Source organism: Syzygium oleosum, unplaced genomic scaffold (genome assembly GCF_021117445.2).
Source record: "Syzygium oleosum isolate NSW1041296 unplaced genomic scaffold, Sole_v2.1 Sole_v2.01, whole genome shotgun sequence".
Classification (NCBI taxonomy): Eukaryota; Viridiplantae; Streptophyta; class Magnoliopsida; order Myrtales; family Myrtaceae; genus Syzygium; species Syzygium oleosum.
This window is the reverse complement of record NW_026607485.1, coordinates 23462580-23489802: the sequence shown is the minus strand read 5'-3', so window position 1 is coordinate 23489802 and position 27223 is coordinate 23462580. Positions and strand designations below refer to the sequence as shown.

At 36.6% G+C, this 27223-nt stretch overlaps 3 protein-coding genes across 3 annotated transcripts; all 3 read left to right on the top strand.

Moving 5' to 3' along the window:
- The first annotated feature begins 1268 nt into the window (after positions 1–1268).
- LOC115676231 (uncharacterized) lies at positions 1269–2422 on the top strand. The gene is made up of 4 exons (XM_030599108.2): positions 1269–1394; positions 1525–1609; positions 1855–1979; positions 2094–2422. The coding sequence occupies exons 1-4, from the start codon at positions 1302–1304 to the stop codon at positions 2274–2276; spliced, it is 486 nt and encodes a 161-aa protein (XP_030454968.2). The 5' UTR covers positions 1269–1301; the 3' UTR covers positions 2277–2422.
- Positions 2423–9568: 7146 nt separating this feature from the next.
- On the top strand, positions 9569–11706 carry LOC130134986 (uncharacterized). Its single transcript, XM_056303130.1, has 5 exons — positions 9569–9709; positions 10546–10678; positions 10809–10893; positions 11139–11263; positions 11378–11706. The coding sequence occupies exons 1-5, from the start codon at positions 9615–9617 to the stop codon at positions 11558–11560; spliced, it is 621 nt and encodes a 206-aa protein (XP_056159105.1). The 5' UTR covers positions 9569–9614; the 3' UTR covers positions 11561–11706.
- A 14145-nt stretch (positions 11707–25851) lies between these two features.
- On the top strand, positions 25852–26964 carry LOC130137756 (uncharacterized). The gene is made up of 4 exons (XM_056309843.1): positions 25852–25976; positions 26142–26226; positions 26478–26602; positions 26718–26964. Exons 1-4 carry the CDS (start codon positions 25905–25907, stop codon positions 26898–26900), a joined length of 465 nt encoding a protein of 154 aa, XP_056165818.1. The 5' UTR covers positions 25852–25904; the 3' UTR covers positions 26901–26964.
- The last annotated feature ends 259 nt before the right edge of the window (positions 26965–27223 follow it).

The following is a 27223-nucleotide window of genomic DNA, read 5'->3' as shown; positions in this document are numbered from 1 at the left end:
GATCAAAGAGGTTCATGCTAATACTTCAATTTAATTCCATAATTTCATTTAATTTCTTACCAACAGGACAATACCCGAAAAAACAAGGAATTATTTGCAGCACCCAGTTTTCTCTGTTACATGATTAGTACACGTCTAGGCTCCTTCACTTACTTATCAGCACTGTTAGAAGTCAAAAAAATTCTGTGCAAAATATATCTTTTGATGAACTCAATGATTTAGAAGGAGACGAAATTTTCTCCAAGTTCATGAGCCAAAGCCCTATTGACATCTCGGAACTCAAACAATACACGGATAATGAGATGTCAATAATTCTCAGGCAAGAAATGGACAATTCAATTGTTGGGCCCGTCCTGTGCACGTCGCCTACACCGAGCACAATGGCGTTATCTACTGATTTAAAGAACCCACGGAAAAAACAATCGATATCTGCTGTCGAAGAATCAGCCATCCTAAATCCGAGGCGTTCAAAGAGGTACATGCTAATTCTTCAATTTAATTCCATAATTTCATTTAATTTCTTACCAACACGACAATACTCGAAAAACAAGGAATTACTTGCAGCACCCAGTTTTCTCTATTACATGATTAGTACACGTATAGGCTCCTTCATTTACTTATAAGCACCGTTAGCAGTCAAAAAAAATTTGTGCAAAATTTTTTTTTTACACTTGAATAAGAAGTCATATAAAACAATTTGCTGGAGTAGAAGAAAGGTAGGAGACGGGAATTATAATTTTACCTGAAAGTATCCAGTTTTCAAATGAAAGACATTTTAAGTTTTTTGAGTGAAAGGAACAATCGGAAAACCTAATTGAATTAGATAACTAGTTTAGATTTTGATTATAATATACGCATTTTGTAAATAAAATCATGGAGTCCATGCTCATTTTTGTTCTGTCTTCCGACATCTTGCTGTCAAGCTCACAAAGATCTTAAATCTTGCAATTCTTTGCTTTTGGGAATAGAAGCTAATCAATTTTCAAATTCGTAGAGTAATATCTGGGTGGTAATATGTACTTCCGCATTTCATTTTGTATGGCCGAAAAAACAAAAGTCAAGTGTTTATCATAGTTGAGGTAAAAATCCACTCCAAACATATATAAGTCAAAATAATCAAAATCCACTGGCTTATTGGCATTTTTCCAGTTTATTATAAAATATTGTGATTGGATTGTCTTGAATTCACGTTGAAGTGTCTTTTTCCATGAAGTCCTATAGTTTAATCCAAATCTTATTCTCACTGAATTTTTACTCCTAGAATTATGTTGAAGCGTGCATCTGGCACCAAATCTGAAAACATGAAAAGGGTGGAGGAATTTCTGTTGGAGGAAAAGGCGAAATCTACGCGAGCTTCAGTGAGAGCACGAGCAGCTGATTTTGCAACTTTTGAGGTAATACTGCTTTCTCCGAGTTTAAGGAATTTGATCCGAACCTTTAGTTTCTGTACATGGTTTTATTTGAAGTCTCTATATTTGGGATGAACTGATGGGCGTTACAAGTTGTTTGTCGATAATTAAGCAGAAGGAAACCATTGATCTGACCGATGAAAACACCGATTTGGAGGAACTTCACAAGACTATGGGAAATAGCGCGTACTCGCACTATGGTAAGGCTTTCTTTTCTAGATTATTTAGAACTCACTTTAAAGTTTGATTCTGCATTCTATATTGTTGAAGCCCTCTTCAACAATTTCTCGGTATAAAAGGCTTGATGGTGGCGGTGGTCGTCGTTGTCGCCATCATTGAGAAAAACTGTTTTCGTTTTGCATGTAGCAATGACATAAACATGGTAAAATCGTAGAAATATACGACATATATCTCTAGAACTGATGATCTATGCTTTCTGTGACAGCTAGGAACGAGGAAATCATGATGGGAATCCGATGGCTGAGGATGATGGCCTCAAATGCAACCATTGCAAGCTCGCCCTTCCCATTCAATCCAGGAAATTCTGTTGATTTGCTTCCCAATCGTCAGGTCTACATATAATCCATATTTTTCACACCCTCTCATCCTCATATAAACCTCTAACCTTGTATTTGAAATAATATGTATGTATGTACTTATTTATGTATTACTCAAAATGAGCAGGGTCGCGAGCATTCAGCTGAGATGCTTTCGGGGTTTGCTGGGGCATCATCGAGTGCTGCACGAGGCGATGACGTGTTGCCTCAGTGCATGGCTGACGACAATCATTCGCCGGATGACTCATCAAGGAACAACGGCCTTGCTAAGGGCTCGGGCAAACCTGCTGATTTGGCACCAACTGATTGAGCGCAAAAGTTTGGTGCACGTTTGATTTGGCGGTCATGTTGCCGTCTCGTTTTCATTTCATGAATTTTTAGAACTTTTTATGCTCCGGATTATCGTTGATGTGTTTCCTAATAATTTGGATAAAGTTGCAGACCTTAATTAAACTATTTAGGGTTCTATGTGGTTTATATATCCAGTAAGCATGATCCATGCAAGAGACTTGTTGATTATGACTTGAAACTTTTATGTGTTGATTGGATTTGTGACCAAACTCGATCGCTTTCATGGCGGCTGATGGAGAGCTTTTAAAAAGGTCTTAGTGGAGGACTCTTACAAGAATGATGTGTGTTTTTCGTCAATTTTCATAGATAGATACTCGTGAGAACAAGTCTAAATTGTTAGATGCGAGGTATGCATCGGATTGAAATATATTGAAATACTGAGCTAAATTTTGTATGAAAACTCACTCCATTTCAATTATCAGATTATGCGGATTTTACGTGGAGTGACAACATTTAATGGCAGAGATAAAAATGAACTCACATGCTGGAGATGCATACATGAATTTTTCAGCAAAAATGTACTGGGCATGACAGGGCATCGCGTGTACTAATGAGCCCATTTTTGGCTTGACCAAAGTTCTGGGAAGAAAAAGGTTAAAAAAAGGGCTCAATTTGGGTCATTTGACACGGCCAACACAAGCATATGTTCTGATAAACGAGAGCTTTCTTATCATGCAGTAGGAGGTGTCGCTAATTGTACGGCACGCGTAGAATGAGTGTCCAATCCAAAAACTCGAGTATGTAGGTGGAAGGAGGCTGCATGAATACTAGGCCCATTGAAATCCCGTGAACAAGCAACGCGGGGCAGTTTAGTACCGATGAGTGAATCTCAACACAAAGTTACGGTGACCGGGTAAAACCCTGATGTTCTTCACCAAAGAACTTGAATACATTGTTAGTGACAAGACAACGTCATGAGGGGACCAAAAACCAGGAGACGTTGAACTCGCAATTGCAGATGTAGAGAGAGAGAGAGAGAGAGAGAGAGAGAGAGAGAGAGAGAGAGAGAGAGAGAGAGAGAGAGAGAGAGAGAGAGAGAGAGAGAGAGAGAGGTGGACTACGCGTGGACGATTCGAGTTGTTTTGAAGATTCTACTTCTAAACCTTGTAAGCTTCCCTCTTCTCTCTTCCTTTAGCCGTGCAATTACAAGATGCCCTCGTCTATATGGATAACAAGAATTTCATCTTTCACTTTTTCATTTTCCCCCGCTTTTTTCTTATAAAAAAAAAGAAAGAAAAGTTTGTAAATATATTTCCATCAGATTCCACAGTGAATAAGGGAAAATGATGGGAGATAGATATACCTTCATTGGCAATGCTTCTTTGACACATTTTTATGATATCGGAAGAATGATTTACCTAATATCATAGCCACCGGACCGCGAAGATCTACATTATTTCCCCTCTCGATCTCATTTTTGTATTTATATATTTACTTAGTTAATTAATATGTATATGTTTCTCCTCTTCTTCTTTTTTATAAAATTCGGCAAGTGATGGCAATTTTGGCTCAACCGGGAAAGAAAAGTGCAAGAATATCAGAATTTGTATCATCATAACATGGGGCTGCTTTTAATTATTTTTGGGATCGCGAATATTTCCGTAGAATTTATTTAGGAGAAAAGTTTGAAAGGTATGGAATGTCCACGTCAACGATTTGGCCAAAAATGGCCGGAAAGTTGATAGTCGTCAAAAAGTTTATGACTAAATTGTCACATTCGAAATGTTTCAGACCAAATTAATCATTGTATAATAGGTTTCGGAATTTTTAGAAAATTATCCCTTGAAAACCATGCAAGCGGTGTTTTCATGTTAAAAACTATTCTTTTGCCGTCAATAATAGAAATACCAATATTTTTTTTTTGCAAACGTAATCAAACTGGGTCTAAGTTACTTCTTAATTTCGAATGAGGGACGGTTGGCATTCAATGGCTGTGAACTGTACTATCCAAAAAGGACATCTTTTTCCAGCATTTCAAGATTGTGAAAATCCAGAAACATAAATAATACTGAATAAGAAAATAAATGAGTTTCTGAAAATGATAGATGAATATATCCAGGTGAAAAAGGTATGTTGGTAAGTTTTGCTTCATGTAGCAAGCTCAGATATTTAAGTACCTAACAGGTAAATTGCCATATCAGCCCAATAATAGGGTTAACACGTCGACATGCAGATTGTCTATATACAAACTAAATTAGTTACTTGATAATGTTAGCACATCTAAGATATATTACCAAAAAAGTAAATAGGAGGGAAATTGTCTGTATATTACCCAATTGAATATCCTTAAAAAGATCTTGTTTCCTTTTTCTGGTTGAAGGAATATGTTTTTTTGTCCATTTTAGATTAATATGCAACTAGATCCTCGCACACGGTAAGCACATGGCATAGAGAAAACAAGGGAAAATTACCAAAATAGTTATAAATCTATTGTAATTGTGCCAATTCAGTCATAAACTTTTTACATTTGTGCCAATTCAGTTCATCCGGCCACTTTTGGCCGACTGTCCGGTTGACGCTGACGTGACAATTTTTTTTAATTATTTTCCTTTCTCTTTCCTTTTTTTTTTCTTTCCTTCTTCCCCTGGCCGATCACCGGATAGGCCAAAGGCTAGGGCCAGCAAGGTCGACCTCCCTGGCCACTAGTGAGGCTTGCCCTCACCGTCGCGGGTGAGGTCGGCCATGGTGAGGCTCGACCTCGCCCGGCGACGGCAAGGTCGTTGCCCTTGCCAGTGCTGGTGAGGGCAAGCCTCACTAGTGGCCGGTGAGGTTTTGACCTTGCCGACGGAAATCGGCTAGGGGAAGAAGGGAAGGAAAAAAATTAAAATAAAAAAAAAAAAAATTTGTAATGTCAGCGTTGGCCGGACGGTTGGTGTTGGCCGGCGTTCACGTCAGTGCCGGCTGGTCAAAAGTGGCCGGATGGACTGAAAGATTTAGGATTGAATTGGCAAAAAAAAAAAGTTTGGGACTGAATTGGCACAATTACAATAGATTCAGGCTATTTTGGTAATTTTTCCGAGAAAATAGTAATATAGGATTTGCACATTATTTTTTCATTGTAATAGTTTTATTTAAATGCCCCTTAGCGTAATGATTGATTTCTGCAAATGTTGATGTGGGCTAGATCTACCGTTAGAGCTAGACTAAAGTGCATAAATAAACACTTCGTGTAAAAATATAAATGTGTGAAATAATGTTTTTCCCGCACGGCCGCCCAAAACTTTCATTTGGTGAAAAGGAAAAGGACGATGATTGTCACCAGCCTTCTATGTATCGTTTGGAAATTTGGTGAAGGCAGCCCTCGCCGTCTTCCCTCCGCCATGGCCGGCGGAGGGAAGAGAGAAAAAAAGAAAAAAAAAAGAAAAAGGAAAAAGACGAAAATGTCCATGGGCCAAAGTATTGTGGTGTAAATGTGTCACATGTAACATAGTTTGGGGTTTTTTGTATCATACAAAAAAGTTCAAGGTAAATTTGTTACAAGTGGCATATTTTGGAGTTTTTCGTGTCACAAAAAAAAAAGTTCAAGGTTAATTTTGTCACAAGTGACATAGTTTAGAGTTTTTGGTGGTATTTTCCCTATATTTAATTACCTTTCCTAGTAAGCATTTCATAATAACCGTATCTATATGGCCTTTTTCTTCTGTTTGCTTCATTGGCTTTTTAACAATTCTTCCAGGAATGCATATTGTTTTCCGCTATTAATCCAAAATTATAGATAGAGATAACTAGAATCACTTTTCCATAATGGAGAATAATTGTTTGGGTGGGTTTTTTTCCACTCCTATTATAACTAAAACACTCCCTATCACAGTATTTTGACAATATTAACATTTGTAGGTTTTATCTATTTTAAGCATCCTTTTTTGTTTGGTTGTGGTGTCCCATTTATTTTCTTCTATATTTTTTCTCGTGGGTCCCATTTTTTTCCTTCTTCATTACTTCTCTCCTTTCCCTCTTAATTTTAGTCATGGTTTAAGCCTTGGTGGTATCTATCAAAAAAAAGAAAAGAAAAGAAAAGAACACTCTTTTTTGTAGTTTGTCTTTGTCACTTGTCGTTTAGGCCATGTGGCACTCATCGGTTTTTCTATCGTTAACAGAAGTTTGATACCCATGAACACAATAAATCTAAAGGCTCTCGCATTGAACTTAACGCCTATCAAAACACGGGGATTCGAATAATTGACAAGCAACTCGCATTAGGGCTTGGACTTGAGAGTTGAGTTCACAATCACCTCTTTAGTCCCCTTAATCACTAGTGGCAACAGCTCGATCATTGAGATCGACGTGGAAGTAGGAGAGACCGCAAGGGTGAGGAGGGGCAAATCCTCGCCGATCACATTTTCGGTTTGCATAAACAACTTAGTGAGAGGGGGGAAGACTCGAGCCATGTATATGGAGGCTAGTAGGTAATGGCGAATCGGCAATGACGGTGACAATTAGGACCAAGAAGACAAAGACGAAGAAGTCGACATTGCTGATGAGCTTGATGAGTTTTTGGGCGAGGGCTTTAGCTCCTAGATCTGAATTTTTAATGGGGTTTTTTTCTTGTCTTCATGATCGATCAATCGAAGAGTTTGATGCGAAATGAGAAAACAAATAACACAAAGCGAAAGGGATGGAATGGGAGTGAAGAGGTATGAGAATGGTTTTTTTACTTACAGTTGAGTTTTGAGTTGAAGAAATAGAGATGGAAGAGGACTAGTTGGTGAAGAGGAGGTTTCTGCAAATCTGGGCTTCAACACATATTATTGACATGAGAGGGGATGTTTTAGAAACAAAGAGAACAAGGAAAAATAAATGATAAGAAGGAAAGTGGCCCTGCGAGAAAAGAGAACGAAGAAAAGCAATGAAAAATGCTTAAAAAAATAGGACTTACAAAAGTTAATATTGTCAAAACATAATAAGAGAGAGTGTTTTAGCCATAGTAGGAGTGAAAAAAGCATGACCCTAATCGTTTTTTGCTTTCGAGATAATAGATTAGTTAGTTTTGTTTTCAAATAGTTGATACTATCGATAACCATGCAAACAGGATCTATGTAGCAACTATTTTCTTTTTCTTTTACAAACAGAAAAACGATTTTTGTAATCATAACCAAACAGTTATATTTGTTTGAGTGAAAGAATTTTGAATTAGTTTTCAGACTATCGCGCGTTTGTTTGCTAAAAATGATTAGTCATAAAGAAAATATACATGCTTATAATAAGGTAAATGAAGTCCTTAATCTAAATAAGGGAAAACATCTTCGTTTGAAAATGATTTCCATAAAAAAGCATTTTCTTTTATCACGAAGTTTTGCCCGAAATGAACATACCCAAATTACCTCACAATTCAAATGAAAGATGGTTGGCACTGAATTGCTATAAACTAGACTATCCAATGAGGATATCCTTTTTTGAGTACTATCTGGATTGTGAAAATCAAGAAAATAAATGAGCTACTGAAAATGCTAGATTACCTTATCCAGGCGAAAAAGGTATGTTGGTAAGTTTTGTTTCATGTTGCAAGCTCAGAAATTTAAGTACCTAACGGGATATTTCTATATTGGCTCAATAATGAGATTTACACAACGGACATGCCGAATGTCTATACATTACCTTAGATTTATTACCTAAAGAGCAAATAGGTGGGAAATTGTCTATATAGATACCAAACTAGCAAATTACCCAATAAGATATCCTTGAGAATATCTTGTTTTTCCTTTTTCTGGTTGAAGAAATATTTTTTCTTCGCCCTCCTTTTGAGGTTGATATGCCTCTCCTAGATTGTTGCATGCCGTAAAAACGTGCCGAAGAGAAAAGAATAATATAAGATTTGCGCATTTTAATCATGGTAATTGTTTTATTTAAATGTCAGTTAGCGTAATTATTGATTTCCACAATTGTCAATGTGCGCAAGACGTACCGTTAAAGCAAGACCGAAGTACGGAAATAAACCTCCGCGCAAAAAATAGAAACTTGAAAAATAACGATTTTCCTGCGTCACTGCCCGATACATTCATTTGGTGATTAACAAATAAAGGACGATGATTCTCACCAGCCTCTAAGTATACAATGAGAAATTACCCTTTCTCAAATTCAAGCTTTTCACTTCCTACATTCTCAAGAACTAAATTTTCAATTATGAACAAAAAGAGGAGCCCTTTTACTCTTTTTCTTACCCAACACATGTATAATTGACAAAGAAAATGTGTGTTGAGAATGGCTAATGACAAAGAACATTATATATCATTAGAAGAAAAATTCATGCACATCTGTTTTTAGGATAGGACCAACCTGTCATATTCGACAAAATTAATAACAAATTAAATGTAAAACCAAATCTGCTTATTTAAATTAGTCTTGTTTATAAACTCAAGCAATGATTTCATTCTCTTATTCCAGCATTTTCTTGACTTTCATTTTTTAGGGTTCCCTTCTCTCTCACACCCAAATACATAACACTTGACCTCTCTGACTTTGCACCTTGTTTTGAAAACTTCACTTGTCGGAGCTTATCATCAGGTGATAACTTTTGACTTTTCATTTATTCAAATAGCTGCTTTAGGGTTTGGATCTAAGAAAATCATCTGTTGCTTTTGTGCTATGTATGTGCGAAAGGTTTGTTGGAGATGGACAGAAACAAAAATCATGTTGAGGAAGAAGACAATCTATCTTTTGATGAACTCAATGATTTAGAACGGGACGAAATTTTCTCTGAGTTCATGAGCCAAAGCCCTGTTGACATCTCTCAACTCGAACAATACACGGATGATGAGATGTCAACAATTCTCAAGCAAGAAATGGACGATTCAATTGTCGTGCCTGTCTTGCACACGTCGCCGATGTCGAGCACAATGGAGTTATCTACTGATTTAAAGAATCCAGAAAAAAAACAATTGATATCTGCTCTCGAAGAATCAGCCATCCTAAATCCAAGGCGTTCAAAGAGGTTCGTGCTAATAGTTCAATTTAATTCCATAATTTCTTTTAATTTCTTACCAACAGGACAATAACCGAAAAAACAAGGAATTACTTGCAGCACCCAGTTTTCTGTATTATATGATTAGTACACGTATAGGCTCCTTCACTTACATATAAGAACCGTTAGAAGTTAAAAAAATTCTATGCAAAATATATCTTTTGATGAACTCAATATTTTAGAAGGAGACGAATTTTCTCCAAATTCATGAGCCAAAGCCCTGTTGACTTCTCAAAACTCGAACAATACACGGATGATGAGATGTTAATAATTCTCAGGCAAGAAATGGACAATTCAATTGTCGTGCCTATCCCGCGCACGTTGCCGACTCCAAGCACAATGGAGTTATCTACTGATTTAAAGAAGACACGGAAAAAGCAATCGATATTTGCTCCCAAAGAATCAGCCATCCCAAATCCGAGGCGTTCAAAGAGGTACATACTAATACTTCAATTTAATTCCATAATTTCATTTACTATCTTACCAACAGATACCCAAAAAAATAAGGACTTACTTGCAACACCCAAATTTCTCTATTACATGATTAGTACACGTATAGGCTCCTTCACTTACTTATAAGCACCGTTAGAAGTCAAAAAAATTTGTGCAAAATTTTTTTTTACGCTTGAATAAGAAGTCATATAAAACAATTTGCTGGAGTAGAAGAAAGGTGGGAGACAGAAATTATAATTTTACCTGAAAGTATCTTGTTTTCAATTGAAAGACATTTTAAGTTTTTTGAGTGAAAGGAACAATCGGAAAACCTAATTGAATTATATGACAAGTTTAGATTTTGATTATAATATACGCATTTTGTAAATAAAATCATGGAGTCCATGCTTATTTTTGTTCTGTCTTCCGCCATCTTGCTATCAAGCTCACAAAGATCTTAAATCTTGCAATTCTATGCTTTTGGGAATAGAAGCTAATCAATTTTCAAATTCTTAGAGTAATATCTGGGTGGTAATATGTACTTCTGCATTTCATTTTGTATGGGCTGAAAAAAATGTTAAGTGCTTATCATAGTTGAGGTAAAAATCCACTCCAAACATATATAAGTCAAAATAATCAAAATCTACTGGCTTATTGGCATTTTTACAGCTCCCTCAACATATCTTGGATTTTCATGAAACTAAACTCCACACAAGCGAACTTGTTTAATAATTCCCCTAAGGATTTCGTATTCAACTAGGTAATGTTTTACAATATGCTTCCTTTTCTTTTTCCAGTTTATGATAAAAAAATATTTTCATTGAATTTTTGCTCCTAGAATTATGTTGAAGCGTGCATCTGGCACCAAATCTGAAAACATGAAAAGGGTGGAGGAATTTCTGTTGGAGGAAAAGGCAAAATCTACGCGAGCTTCAGTGAGAGCACGAGCAGCTGAGTTTGCAACTTTTGAGGTAATACTACTTTCTCCGAGTTTAAGGAATTTGATCCGAACCTTTAGTTTCTGTACATGGTTTTATTTGAAGTCTCTATATTTGGGATGAACTGATGGGCGTTACAAGTTGTTTGTCGATAATTAAGCAGAAGGAAACCATTGATCTGACTGATGAAAACACCGATTTGGAGGAACTTCACAAGACTATGGGAAATCGCGCGTACTCGCACTATGGTAAGGCTTTCTTTTCTAGATTATTTAGAACTCACTTTAAAGTTTGATTCTGCATTCTATATTGTTGAAGCCCTCTTCAACAATTTCTCGGTATAAAAAGCTTGATGGTGGCGGTGGTCGTCGTTGTCGCCATCATTGAGAAAAACTGTTTTCGTTTTGCATGTAGCAATGACATAAACATGGTAAAATCGTAGAAATATATGACATATATCTCTAGAACTGATGATCTATGCTTTCTGTGACAGCTAGGAACGAGGAAATTATGATGGGAATCCGATGGCTGAGGATGATGGCCTCAAATGCAACCATTGCAAGCTCGCCCTTCCCATTCAATCCAGGAAATTCTGTTGATTTGCTTCCCAATCGTCAGGTCTACATATAATCCATATTTTCCACACCCTCTCATCCTCATATAAGCCTCTAACCTTGTATTTGAAATAATATGTATGTATATACTTATTTATGTATTACTCAAAATGAGCAGGGTCGCGAGCATTCAGCTGAGATGCTTTCGGGGTTTGCTGGGGCATCATCGAGTGCTGCACGAGGCGATGACGTGTTGCCTCAGTGCATGGCTGACGACAATCATTCGCCGGATGACTCATCAAGGAACAACGGCCTTGCTAAGGGCTCGGGCAAACCTGCTGATTTGGCACCAACTGATTGAGCGCAAAAGTTTGGTGCACGTTTGATTTGGCGGTCATGTTGCCGTCTCGTTTTCATTTCATGAATTTTTAGAACTTTTTATGCTCCGGATTATCGTTGATGTGTTTCCTAATAATTTGGATAAAGTTGCAGACCTTAATTAAACTATTCCGGGTTCTATGTGGTTTATGACTTGAAACTTTTATGTGTTGATTGGATTTGTGACCAAACTTGATTGCTTTCATGGCGGTCGATCGAGAACTTTTCAAAAGGTCTATAGTGGAGGACTCTTACAAGAATTATGTGTGTTTTTCGTCAATTTTCACTGATAGATACTTGTGAGAATAATTCTAAGTTGTTAGATGCGAGGTACGCATCGAATTGAAATATATTGAAAAACTAAGCTAAATTTTGTATGAAAATTCACTCCATCTCAATTATCAGATTATGTGGGTTTTACGTGGAGTGACAACATTTAATGGCAGAGATAAAAATGAACTCACTTGCTTCAGATGCATACATGATTTTTTCAGCAAAAAAGTACTGGGCATGACAGGGCATAGCGTGTACTAATGAGCCCATTTTTGGCTTGACCAAAGTTCTGGGAAGAAAAAGGTTAAAAAAAAAATCGGCCCAATTCGGGTCATCTGACATGGCCCGGCACAAGCCCGTTCTTGGCCCGATAATGGCAAAGTCTAGCATAACTAGGCTCATTTTCTCCTCGCCCGTTCCATAATCAAGCTCAAGGCATATACATATAGTATTAGATTACTAAATGTTAGGGATGTCAACGGTTCAGTTCAATTCAGATTTTTTGAAAATTCGAAACGAATCGAACCGTTAGGGTGTACGCTTAAACTGAACCGAATCTCGAGCCAAATCGAATATGAACCAAGGATTAGATCTATTCGGATGAGAAAACCGAATATTAGGATTTCTCATGGCGATTTCGAGAGGAGTATGTTGACACCTAAATTTCGGCGCATCATTTAGTGATTAATTGCATAGAAAATTAGGGATTAAATTTTAATCCCTGAACAAAAATATTACAAATCGCATAGCATAAAGTTTAGGTTCATATAGATTAACTGCATTTCGCATAGGATCGGCGGTGGTAAGCGAGCTTAAAATTCATCACGTAAATCGAGCTCGGGCACCGAACGAGATTCGGTTCACTCGGAAAGCATGGGCCGAAAATCACACACAAAAGGGCTTGGTTGTCTTAATTTGAGCTTAAATTAGCCCATTATGCTTAATTAAAGAAAAGCCCAAATTAATTCGGCCCACTTAGAATTAAATTAAAGCCTAAACCTAAGCCCATTAGGACTAGAAAGCCCGGCTAATTGACCTAGGTTTACATTATAAATATATGTTTATGTCTCATAATCAAGGGGGGAGGGGGGCTCTCATAATTTTTCAGATCGAATTTTTAGAGAGACATACGAGAGAATTTTGAGAAGAGTGAGAGAGAGAGAGAAGGAGACCGCCCGCCGCGCCGCACTGCACGCCTGCCGCGCCACCGCCTGCCGCACTACGCCGGAGCTGCTCCGCCCCTCAGCCACTGCACGCCTGCCGCGCCACCGCCCGCCTGCGAAGCCTCCGTCCTCTCCCACTTGCGCGTGCTTGCCCCCCGCGTGCCACCGCGCGCGCTCCCTCTGCCGCGCTTGTGCCGTCTCCGCCGTGTGCCACCGCATTGCACGCACGCCTTGCGCCGGCTGCCTCGTCGCACACCACCGCCGCTGGACATCCTGCTCGCCCGCCCTTGTGTCGCCGCTGCTCGCTGCACAGCCGCCGGAGAGCTGCCCTGCACCGCCGCTCACCAGCCAGAGCTGCCCTGCACCACCGCTCGCCAGCCGGAGCCGCCTGCACCGCCGTTAGCCCACCGCCTGTGCTGCCGATGTTTGCTGCACAGCCGCCGGAGAGTCGCCCGTCCCCGCCTGTTGGCCGTTGCCCGGAGACGCCCGCCGCGCCGCCGTTCCCGTCGCTAGCCGCCACTGTTCCCGACGTCACGCCGCCGCTCCCGACGCACCGCCGATCCGCAATCCCGATCCGCTACAGATTCAAATTAGGAAAGAAATCTGTAAATCAGGTAATTATCATATCCCGATTTGATTCGAATATTTGGTTGCCTAATTTGTGCTTATTGATATCTAATTTTGCATATTTGGATAATAAGCATTATTTCAATTAGGATTTTATTTCCTTTTTTGAAATCTTGGATATCTATTACTTTTCAAATTTGGATAGAATTTAGAATTTTCAAAATCTTTTGAATATATCCAAGATATTTAAGATATCTAATTTTTTTTAAGATGTGATCGATTAGGAAAATTTCCTAATCCGCAACCGCACACGTGGAAATAAATCTATCTATCAGGCTTTAGATAGAGTTATTTCCATAGCGGGTATTTCGAATTTTAAGATCGATCTGTCAGGCTTCAGATCGAAACTTAATTCGAAAGATTTAGCGGTTATATTTTTTACTTAAATGATTAGTGGCGACTGAAGATTACTCTAGAATAGGTTAATTTCTTTAGTTTAAAATTGCATGTTTAGATAATTGGCATTTTTAATTCCGAATTTCATTAAAGAAAAAATACAAAAAAAATAATATGCCCGTCATTAGAAATAGATCACGTCGTCGCATGACATATAGTTTGCATGTTAGGTTGCATTAATCACATGTCAATTTTTGCACATCATTATATATAGGTTAGCTTTCATTTAAATAAATAAAAAATCAAAAAAGAAAATTTCTGCACCTTTGAACTCTAAGTCAGGATTTATCAAAATTGTCCAATTGAGTATTTCTCTTAAAATTGGTACCGAAAGGGCGTTAGGGAATCTAGCGTAACCAAGTCCCCGAATTTATAATTTCTGGTTCGCAGAAATAAAATAGTACTCCCGCTATTTTATTTAGGTTTCTAATCAACCTACCTTAAATGATTAGTGGCGACTCCCATTGAAAATATTTGCATGCTCACAATTAGACTTCAGTTGCGATTTGGTAGAGTTTGGGAGAACTCGAGCTAGGTTAGTTAATTTAATTGATTTAGTAATCCATTAGCCTAAGATCGAAAACCCGATTTTTTTTTAGGTCGCGACAGAGTAAGAAAGAGCTTTTAGTTTTTGTTGAGAATTTGAGTTCGGTTTGGTTAACCAAACCGAACTGAAATAACCCGAGCCGGAAGAAAAGAATGGATATTTTTTTATTATCCGAACCAAACCAAAAATGCATGAAATTTTGGTTCGGTTCCAGTTTTGATTCCGGTTTTCGGTTTGGTTTTTGACACACCTACTATATGCAGATATAAGTTTCTTTTGAAATATGAATAAAGGAAAAAGATGGGAGATAGATATGACTTCATTGGCGATGCTTCTTTGATACATTATTATGATATTGGAAGGATGATTTACCCTATATCATAGACATTGGACTGCCAAGATTTACATTATTTCCCCTCCCAATCTCATTTATGTAATTTTATATTTTTCTTAGTTAATTAATATGGATACATTTTTTCTTTTTCTTTTTTAATTATAAAATTCAGTAGGTGATGGCAATTTTGGCTTAACCAGGAAAGGGAAGTGCGAGAAAATTGGAACTTGTATCATCATGATGTGGAGCAAATTTTGATTATTTTCGCGATCGAGAATATTTTTCGCAGAATTCATTTAGGAGAAAAGTTTGAGGGATGGAATGTTGGTTATGGAATTATTATTGATCTTCTGTTTGTAATTCTCGTTGTTTTGGAGATACAAAAGTTTAGGAAATGATGACCCTATTTTTACTCCTTTTGATGTATTGTTTTCCACTTGTTTCCACAGAGAATAGGTTAAGGGGGTTGTGTAGCTTGAACTTCCTTTCTCTAATTTATATTTGTTTGATTTATGTGTTGCTCAGTTGTATTGAAAGCCATTTTAAAGTAGGGATAATGACACAAACAGTCCCTGAACTTCGGCTTAATGTATAATTTGATCCCTAAACTTTTAATTTGTTCAATGCAGTCCCTGAACTTTAGTCCAATGTTCAATGTAGTCCTTGAACTTTTAATTTGTTTAATGTAGTCCCTGAAATTTTGGTATATGTTCAATTTAGTCCCTGAACTATATGAAAATGTACAATACAGTCCATGAACTTGAATTAATGGAAGGATTACATTGAATATTTTTATAAAGTTCAGGGACTATATTAAACATGTACCAAAAGTTCAGGGATCATATTGAACAAATTGAAAGTTCAAGGACCACAATGAATATTGGGCTAAAGTTTAGGGACTGCATTGAATAAATTAAAAGTTCAAGGATCAAATTGCACATTAAGTCAAAGTTCAGGGACTGTTTGTGTCATGTTCCCTTTAAAGTATACTCAAGGATATGTTTTGCATTCTGAGATGTAAAATGGGAGAGACAGGATTTTAGAATTGAGGTTTTGAATAAAATGATCTTTTTATTTTTTTCTTTTTCAATATATATGAAAAACTAGTAATAAAAATGAGAGGTGTTAAGCCTTTTATCATCTTCACATCAATTTTTACATGGGACCTCCCATACAGTATCATCATCATAGTAAAGTAAAACCGCCAAGTTCGAGATATATTGGTGTGGTATGTGGCCGACACCGGCCTGAAGCGAGGGTTGCCCTCACCTAGATCTGGCGAGGGCGTTGTAGACCTCACCCTTGCTGATTCTGGCAAGGGCGATAATTGCCCAGGTGAAGGCAGCCCTCGCCAGTCATAGGTAAAGGAAAATAATGAAAAAGAAATGGTTAATACCACGAAAAAATCCAAATTGGTACACCCGTGATAAATTTACTCTAAACTAATTTTTTGGCCACTAAAAACCTCAAACTGGTATATTTATGACAAATTTATCTTCCGTTAGTTTCCATTAAATTTTATCTTGAAGCTGTTGAGTTAGATGACACGTAACAGTTAACGGGTATACCAGTTTAGGATTTTACCTCTGTTTGTCAACAGTATACTAGTTTGTGATTTTTCATGGTATTAATCCATTTTAATGGAAATTAACGGAGGGTAAATTTGTTACAAGTATACCGGTTTGGGGTTTTTTATGGTCAAAAATTTAGTTTTGGATAAATTTGTCACGTGTGTACCAATTTTGGGTTTTTCATAATATTAACAAAAAAATGGGAAGGAAAGGAAGAAAAAGGAAAAACTTAAAAAAAAATTCTCAACATCAGCGTTGATCGCACTATGTAGAATTGTCAATGTCTATATCAGTAATTTCCGGTCAAAATAGGCCGAAAGGACTATAATAGTAAATTGTTAAAAGGTTTAGGACCAAATTGTTACAATTAAAATGTTTAGGATGGATTAGTCATCACACAATAGGTTTAGGACTTTTTTGGACAATTATCCCTCGAAAACCATGCAAGCGGTGTCTCATGTTAAAAGCTTTTCTTTTGCCATCTACAATAGGCTTAGAACTTTTTTGGTACTTTTCCCTACATAAATATTATACCCGTATAACTATGGAGTCTATGCTTCTCGCAATTTTCTAATTTCTCTATATTCTGTATTCCAGTGTCTTGCTATCAAGCTGAGAAAAAAGGGTTTAAATCTTGCAATAAGCTATTCGGAGTAGAAGCATTGCAATTTTCAAATCCATGGACTATATGATCTGCACGGTATTATGTACTCATGAATTTCATTTTATGTGAGCTGAAAAATATTAATTGCTTATCAAAGTTTTAAGTAAAAATCCACACCAAACAAATGTAAATAAAAATAATCAAAATCCAATTGCTCATTTGCATTTTTTACGGCTCTTTTTAGAAAGTTCTACCTAAAAATTTAAGTTGATAGGTGAATCGAGATTAGATGAATATAAGACTCATTGAAATCCTTGCAAAGCGAGGTGGAGTACTTTTACACCCCTTTTCATGAGCAAATCGGACAAAGCACGGCCGGGGAATTGATGAATGGGGAGCCTCACATGCGAAATAAACTCTAAAGCAAAACTGGCTTTGATACCATATTAGAAAATCCAACCCAAGAGTTTAAACTGATATATGGACGGAGATTACATAAATATAAGGCATGTTAAAGTGATAGGAGATACTTTAACAAGAAAAAATATGGACATAAATCTAGCAGTTAATGAAGCAAGAGAAAATATCAAACTCATGACGCACCATTTTCGGGTTATTTGTGGTAATTTTCATAATATAGACAGCTTAAATCTTTTCAACCATGGCAAGCATGCCCTTCCCATTCAATCCAAGAAATTCTGCAGATTTGCTTCCCAATCTTCAGGTCTACATATACTCCATAGTTTCCGCACCCTCTCAGCCTCATTTAAACCTCCAACCTTGTATTTGAAATGATATGTATGTATATACTTACTTATGTATTGCTCAAAATGAGCAGGGTCGCGAACATTCAATCGAAGCACCTTTGGGGTTTGCTGGAGTGTCATTGAGTGTTGCAGGAGGCAATGACGCGTTGCCTCGTGCACGACTGATGGCGGTCATTCGCCAGACAACTCATCAAGAAACAACGGCCTTGCTGAGGGCTCGGGCAAATCTGCTGATTTGGCACCAACTGATTGAGCACAAAAGTTGGGCGTACGTTTGATTTGGCGATTGTATTGCTGTCTCGGTTTCATTTCATGGATTTTTAGTACTCTTATCCTTAGGATTATCGTTTGTGTATCCTTGCAGTTTTGATTAAGTTGCAGACGTTAATTAAACTATTTAGGGTTTTATGTGGTTTATAAATCTTGTAAGCATGATCCAGGCTGGAGACTTGTTGATCGTGACTTGAAACTTTTATGTGTTGATTTGATTTGTGACCAACTCGATCGCTTTCATGGTGGCCGGTCGAGAACTTTTCACAAGGTCTATAGTAGAGGAATCTTGTAAGTATGAGGTGTGTTTTAAGTCAATTTTCATGTATAGAGACTTGTGAGAACAATTCTAAATTGTTTGAGGCAAGGTATGCATTTGAATGAAATATATTGAAACACTAAAATACATCTCAATCACTAGATTATATGGGTTACACGTGGGGCAACAACATTCAATGGCGGAGTCAAATGAGCTCACATGCTTCATATGCATACATGAATTTTTCGGAGAATAAGTACTCTGCATGACAGGGGATCACACAAACCGAAGAGCCCATTTTCGGCTTGATCAAAGTTTAGGAAAGAAAAAGGTTATTAGAAATCGACTCAATTTGGGTCATTTGACATGGACTTGGCACTAGCCCATTCTCAGCCTCACAATGGTAGGGTCTGGCAAAACTCCACCAGCTGCTCCATGCCCGTTCTATTGTCAAGTTCAATGCATACACATATAATGGGATGATTGTCTAAAAAGTCCTCAATCTATTATACGATGGCTAATTCAGTCCTAAATTTTTCAATTTTATTAATTTAGTCTTAAACTTTTTTATGATTTCCAATGTAGTCTATCTAGTTAATTTTGATTGGAGATTGCTGACATCGTGGTATAGCCAGTGCCGTCCATCCTACATGGCACAGTTGGCGTTGATGTGGACGATTTTTTTTTTATTGTTTATAAAATTTTCTGATTTTTTTCCCTTTCTTTCCTTTTTTTTTTTCTCTTTTTTCTTGTTTCTCTGCTGGTCACTAACCACAAGCGAGGGCTGAGATGTCCTCGCCCTTGCCCAGATCTATGTCGGGAACATCTAGCAAGGGAAGCCCTTGCTTGCGGCTGGCAACCAACAAGAAACAAATAAAAGAAAGAAAAACAAAGGGAAAAAAGAAAAATTCGGAAAAAAAATTGTTATAATCATCCACGTCAGCGTCGGTTGTCGTCACTGTGTCACATAGGACAGCCAACATTAAACTATTTATCTACGTCAACGATTTCTAGCCAAAGTTGACCATATGGATAACATTGAAAAATTGTCAAAAGGTTTATAACTAAATTGGTAAAATTGGAAGTTTAAGATTAACTTGGCCGCCGCACAATAGGTTTATAATTTTTTTGACAATTTTCTCCTCATATAATATTAGAATACTATAAATTGATATAAATTTCTTTGGACATTTGCATAATTTACCTAGTATCATGGTAATCAGACTGCGAAGATCCACTTATTTTCCCTCTCGTTCTCATATTTACAAATATATATATTTGCAACTTTTCTTAGGTAGTAAATATGCATATCTCCTTCTTTAGACAGGCGATGGCATTTTTGGCTCATTCGGGAAAGGGATTGAAAGTGCAAGAATATTAGAATTGGTATCATTATAACGTGGAGCGGTTTTGATTATTTTCGCGATCGCGAATATTTTCTGCGGAATTCATCTCGGCGAAAAGTTTGAAAGGGATGGAATGTTGGTTACGGAATTATTATTGATCTTCTGTTTGTGATTCTCATTGTTTTGGACGTACAATAGTTTAGGAAGTGATGACCCTTTTTTACCCTTTTTATTTTCCACTTGTTTCCAGAGAGAATAGGTTAAGGGGGTCGTGTAGTTTGAAGTTTGAACTTCCTTCTTCTACTTTACATTGGTTTGTTTTATGTGCTGCTCAGTTCTCTTGAAAGCCATTTCAAAGTGTCCTCACAGAGATGACTGCAACTAGCAATATAGTAATTAGGGTGATTTCTATAAACATTTTTTTCCATATAATAGGTCCCCTTTGGTTACTTTGATTCTGTTTTCATTTGTAAATAGTAATATCATTTAACTTATTTTTAGTTTATTTAAACTTTTCTTGATTAAAAACACGGTACATTTGTTATCTCGAACAATAAATGTTTATCTAATATCATTTTCACTAAATTATGTTTGTCATGTTTAAATGCCGATTATACTTGTCATTGATATTAGCACTTAAAACTAAATAAAGGTCAAATTAATATTAATTAGTTAGAACTAACAAAAGTAGCACATTTGTTTCTCTCTAACATTAAAAGAACCACTTTCAACTCAATATAAAATCATCATTGTTTATCATACATAAGAAAATCTTTATAATTAGAAGACGAACAAAAATTTCAAAATTGCTAATAGCTTTTACGACATGATACAAGAGGGGTTACTATTTATGATAAACATATGCAGCTATCTTTGAATTAGTAATTTCATCCCTCATAAAAATTTTAAAGGAGCTAATGGCTCTCATCAATATTTTGTGGCAAAGAAGAAGAAGTAAGTTCTCATACAAGATATCAACAATCATATTCCGCTATTAATCCAAAATTAGAGATAGAGATAACCGAAATCAATTTTTTTTTTTATGAAAAATAATTTTCTTTCTTTCAAAATCATAGATTACGTTAATTTTTTTTAAATAATTGATAATATTGAAAACCATGCAAGTGGTGTTTTCATGTCAAAACTATTCTTTTTCTTTAAAAAACAGAGATACGGTTTTTGTAAACATAACCAAACGGCGTCTAAGTTATTTCACAATTTTTGAATGAGAGTTGAATGGCATTAAATGGCTATGAACTATTGTATCCAAAAAGGGCATTTTTTGTCTGCGTTTTCGGGATGGTGAAAATCCAGAAAATAAAATAAAACCAAATTAGAAAATAGATGAGTTTCTGAAAATGTTGGATGAACATATCCAGGCGAAAAAGGCAAGTTGGTAAGTTTCGTTTCATGTTGAAAGCTCAGATATTTAAGTAACTAACAGGGATATTTCTATATTGGCTTAGTAATGGGGTTTACATAATGGACAGGCAGATTGTCTATACATAAACTAAACTAGCAAATTGGTTTTCTTACTTAATTATTTTCCAATGAAAAAATCCTGGAAAATATCTTGTTTTCCTTTTTTGTTTTTTTTTTTTGGGGTTCTGGTTGAAAATATATATTTTTCTTCTTTTTAGTTTAATATGCATCTCGAAGAGAAAAGAATAATATGATTTAAATGCCCATTAGTGTAATTATTGATTTTCTAAAAATGTCAATGAGCGCGACATACTGTTAAAGTAAGACCGAAGTACAAAAATAGACCTTTGCTTAAAAATAGAAACGCGTGAAATAATATATTTCCCACTCTACAGCCTCATACGTTCATTTCATTATAAAAGAAAAAGGACGATGATTGCACTAACCTTCTAAGAATAGTTAGGAAATTTTATTAAAGGCATTCATGGAATGTAAAATTATTATTTTCAAAGTCAAGATTTTCACTTTGTACATTCTCAAGTAATTAATTTTTTCAATGATGAATGAAAAGAAAACTTTTTTACCTACACATACATGATTGAGAGTGGATTTACTTATAATCACATTATGTATCATCAGAAGAAAAATTCACGAACATCTTTAGGAGGAGGAACGACCTATCACATTTATCAAACTTCATACCAAATTTAACACAAAGTCAAATATGTTTATTTAAATTATTCCCGTTTATAAAGTCAAACAAGGATTTCCTTGACTTTCACTTTCGTTGGGGTCTCTCTCTCCTCTCACCCAAATGTTTGATGTTTGATTTCTCTAACTTTGCACTTGTTTTAAAAACTTCGCTTGTCGGAGCTAATAATCAAGTAATGACTTTCGGAATCTCATTTATTCAAATGACACATTTTTGTATATGCTTTAAGATTTGGATCTAAGAAAATTGGCCATTGGTTTTTGTGCTATGTTTGTGTGAATAGCTTGATGAAAATGGACAAAAACAAAAGTCATGTCAGAGGAAGAAGACGATCGATTATATTCTGATGAACTTGATGAAGACTATGAATCTTTCTCCAAGTATATCAGCCTATGCTTTATTGACTTCTCTTACCCCGAACAATACACAAATGACGAAATGTCACTGAATCTCATATAAGAAATGAACCATTCAGTCGTTGCGCACGTCTCTCGAGCATCATTGATGCTGAGCACAATGGAGTTACCTACTGATTTCAAGAAGCAATGGAAGAAACTATCAAAAACTGTTCTCGAAGAACAAGCGGTCCTTGATCCAAGGCGTTCAAAGAGGTACATGCTAATACTTCAGTCTAATCTCATAATTTCATTTACTTACTTACCAACACAAAAAAACAAGGAATTACTTGCAACACCTACTTTGCTCTAACGCATGATAAGTACACATTATATGCTCCTACACTTATTTATAAGCAGCAAAGAAGTCAAAATATTTTTTTGTGTGAAGAAATTTTTTTACTTGAGTAAGATGTCATATAAAGCAGTTTAATGGAGAAAGAAGGAAAACTATAATTTTATCTGAGTGATTGGCTTCAATCCTAATGAAAAATTTTCTTCAGACGAGAAATGAGTAATCCATTTTAATTAGGGACAGGAACTTAGATAAACTACGTCAATACGAGTTTTAGGAATTGACTAATTCTATTGAAGAAAAACAGAATCAACTCAAAATTTGAATTTCAACTGTTATCTAAGATGTAATTCCATCCATGAGAACTCTACTCCTTTTATATATGTGGTCTACCGTCTACCTTTATTGATATCGAGAGACCACAAGACCTTATCATTGATTAATTCTTTTAGCTTCAACCACATACTATATGATCAAGATTTAAAGACTGTCCAACTTTTACCGCTTTAGAGATACCAAACTCCACATTATTTGTGTATGAAGGCCAAGTGAACTCCAGGCATTCCTTTTTGAATTTTAGGACATTTTACGTTTTTCGAACGAAAGGAACAATCATAAAACATTATTAGTTTAGATGACTAGTTTAGATTTTAATTACAATACTCAAATAATGTACATATAATGCTTGTCGCAATTTACTAATTGTTTCTGTTCTGTCTTCCGGTGTCTTGCTATCAAGCTCACAAAAGAGGGTTTAAATCTTGCAATACTATGCTTTTCGGAATAGAAGCATTTCAATTTTCAAATTTATAGACTACGATCTGCGTGCTATTGTGTACTTTTGGATTTTATTTTATGAGAGCTGAAAAATATTAAGTGCTTATTAAATTTTTAAGTAAAATTCTGCTTTAAAAAGATATAGATAAAATTAATCAAAATCCACTTGCTTATTGGCTCTGAACATATTTTGGACTTCATGAACGTAAACTATGCATAAGCTAGCGAACTTGTTTATCCCGAAATGAGAAATACCACCTCGTGACTCAGTGACCGATCTCTTAAGAAAATTTTACATAACCTTTCGGGGATAGGTGTATTAGAAACCTTAAAATTTATCACGAAAGTACAGTTGAGTTCTAAAACTTTTAAAAAATGCAATTGAATCCTAAAACTTGTTAAATTCATGCGATTTGGTTAACGGAGAATGGTGATATGACTTTTTTATAATTTCTTAAGACATGTGGTGCTAATGCGACGCCCACCAAGCGCCACATACAAAAAATGAAAATTAAAAAAAATGAAAAGAGGATAAAAATTACAAAAAGAGAAAAAAGAAAAAGGGACAAAAGAAAAGAGGCCTTCATCTTCCCATTCGCCTTTGCTCGATCTCACATTGTCGTCCACCGAATAAACCTCCGGAGGTCAGCAAGACGACTGCAAAACCTCATGCACATCGTTGTTCTCGTCATCCTCGCCATCATCGTCCATTCCACCACCGTCGTTCTCGCCGTCATCTTCTTCGCCATTCTCTCCCTCCTTTCTCTATACTCCATCTTCCTCCTCCTCCTCATCATCTTCTTCCTCATTGTCTTCCTTCAACACACTCTTTTCGTTATCCCCTCGAATCTCAATCACGGGTCGTGTCCACGCGATCTCTCCTGCACATCATCATCCTCGTCACCATCATCTTGCTGAGGAGAGGAAGGTTCGATGATATCAGTGGATTGAACATCTTAAAGAAGACAACATATCCACAAATATCATATGAAAATAATCTCCAGTTTGAACACCGAATTGCAAGAATCGCTTAAAAAGGTTTTCGTCACACTTAATCATCATAAGAATCCTTTCTAGAGATCACTCGAACATAAACGTGTTAGAATCAAGCAGCATTCACATAACCGCTTACCAGGATTCCCTCAAAATTGGAACAGAGCAACTTTTAAGCTTTGATCTCGTTCTTCATCACTTTCCCAAGTGACACAAATGATCCTTGAACTTTGGTCTTATGTGCAATATCGTCCTTAAACTGTTAATTTGTTAATATGGTCCTTGAACTTTTAAATATTTTCATATAATTTAAGGACTACATTGAACATTTATCAATAGTTCAGGGACCACATTGAACAAATTAAAAGTCTAGGGATGACATAGCACATTGTGCCAAAGCTTAGGAACTGCATTGTATAAATTAAAAGTTCATGAACCATATTGTACAAATTAAAAGATTATGGATGACATTGCATATTTGATCAAAGTTCAGGGATCATTTGTGCTATTATCCCTTTTTCTTTTTGAAGTTTTTTTTTTCTGATGTGGCGCCATGTGTTTTAAAATAGCAATAAAAAAAAGTCATGTTAGCATTTTCTGTTAGTCAAATTGGATGGAGTTAGCGGAGGAACTTGATTGCACAAACTTGACAAGTTTTAGGATTTGATTGCATTTTTCAAAAGTTTTAGAACTTAATTTCACTTTCACAATAAGTTGTGGGAGTTTTGGTGCACTTTGAAAATTCAACCTAAAAATTTATGTTGATAGGTAAATGGAGACTCGATGATCATTGAAATCCTAGGCAAGTGAGGTGGAGTACTTTCACACCCATTTTCAAACACAAATTGAAATAAGAATGGTTTTGGAACTGGCACTGAAGAGCCTCAAACACGAAATAAATTCGGAGCGGAAACTAGCTCTAATACCGTGTTAGAAGATCCAACCCAAGAGTTTAAACTGATAGATGAACGGAGATCACATAAATGTGAGGCTCGTTAAAGCGATAATAGATACTTTAACATGAGAAAACATGGATAGAAATCTAGCAGTTAATGAAGCAAGAGAAAATAGCGACTCAGGACGCGCAATTTCCGGGGTTATTTGTGGTAATTCATAATATTGACAGCTTAAATCTTTTTCACTGGAGTTGACCAGAAAAATCTGTTTCCATTGTAGTTATTGTCTATTTTCCATTTTCGATCAAATTTGATTACCTTTCCTAGTAGGCATTTCATGGTAATCCTATTTATATGGCCTTTTTCTTCTATTTTCTCAACAGCTTTTAACAATCCCTCTAGGAATTCATATTCAAATGGGTATGTTTCAGATTATGCTTCCTTCTCTATTCCTGTTTGCAATAAAAAAAAATTGTGATTGGTTCTTGTAGAATTCATGTTGAGGTGTTTCTCTTTCCATGAAGGCAATAGTTATTTGAAATCTCTGCCTCACCATTTTACTTATCGAAATTTTCGAATGAAGCAGTCTAAGTGATTCTTTTTCAATTTTTGCTCGTAGAATAATGTTGAACCGTTCATCCGCCAAAAACTCGAGGAACAAAAAGAGGCCGGAGGAAGACATGTTGAAGCAAAAGGTGAAATCCTTGCAAGCCCAAGCGAGTGCACTAGCTGCTGAGTTAGCAACGTTGGAGGTGATACTACTTTCTCTGAGTTTAATGAATTTTTTTTTTGCGGAAGAGTTTAATGAATTTGATCGCAAGCTTTAGTTTCTGTACATGGTTTGGTTATCAATTTGGAGTCTCTATATTTGTGACGAACTAACGGGCGTTTCGAGTTGTTCATTGATAATTAAACAGATGGAAACCATAGATCTGAGCAATGAAAATGCCGAGTTGAAGGAGCTTCACAAGGCTATGGTGAATCGGCTTCACCAGCAGGATGGTAAGGCTTTCTTTTCCAGATTATCTACTTCAGTACTTACTTTGAATGCTGTTTCTACTTTCTACACTGTTGAAGCCCTTTTGAACAATTTTCTCGGTATAAAAGGCTTGATGGTGGCGGCCGTGATCGTTGTCACCATCATTGAGAGAAAACTGGTTTCGTTTTGCATGTAGCAATGACATGAACATAGTAAAATTGTTAGAACCGACATATTTTCTCTAGGACCTTCTGATCTATGCTTCTTGTGACAGCTAGGAACGAGAAGATCAAGTTGGAAATCCAGTGGCTGAAGCAGATGACCTCAAATCCACCCATGGCAAGCAAGCCCTTCCCATTCAATCGAGGGAATGCTGCAGATCTGCTTCCCAATCTCCAGGTCTATAGATACTCCATATTTTCCACACCTCTCTCGTCCTTATATAAACCTCCAGCCTTGTATTTGAAATGATCTATATGTATGTGTTTATTTATGTGTTGCTCAAAATGAGCAGGGCCACAAGCATTCAGCTGAAGCACCTCCCAGGCTCGCTGAGGCATCATCAAGTGCTGCAGGAGGCGATGATGCGCTGCCTCGGTCCATAGGCGATGATGATCATTCGCTGGACGACCCATCAGGGAACAACGGCCTCATTGAGGGCTCGGGCAAACCCGCTGATCCGACACCGACTGATTGAGCACAAAAGTCATTTGTGTTCGCTTGATTTGGCGGTCGTGCTGTTGTCTTGGTGTTTCACTTCATGGATTTTCTTAACTTTTTATGTTCTGCGTTATCGTCTATGTGTTTCCTTGGAGCTTGGATTAATTAGCGGACCTTACTTAAGGACTTTATGTGGTGGTTCGTTTTTTATCTGGTAAGCATGATCCATGTAGGAGACTCGTCGATTGTGACTTGAAACCTATATGTGTCGATTCGATCTATGACCAAATTCGATCGATTTCACGGCGGCCGATTGAGAATTTTTCACAAGGTTTATGATGGAGGACTCCTTTAAGAATG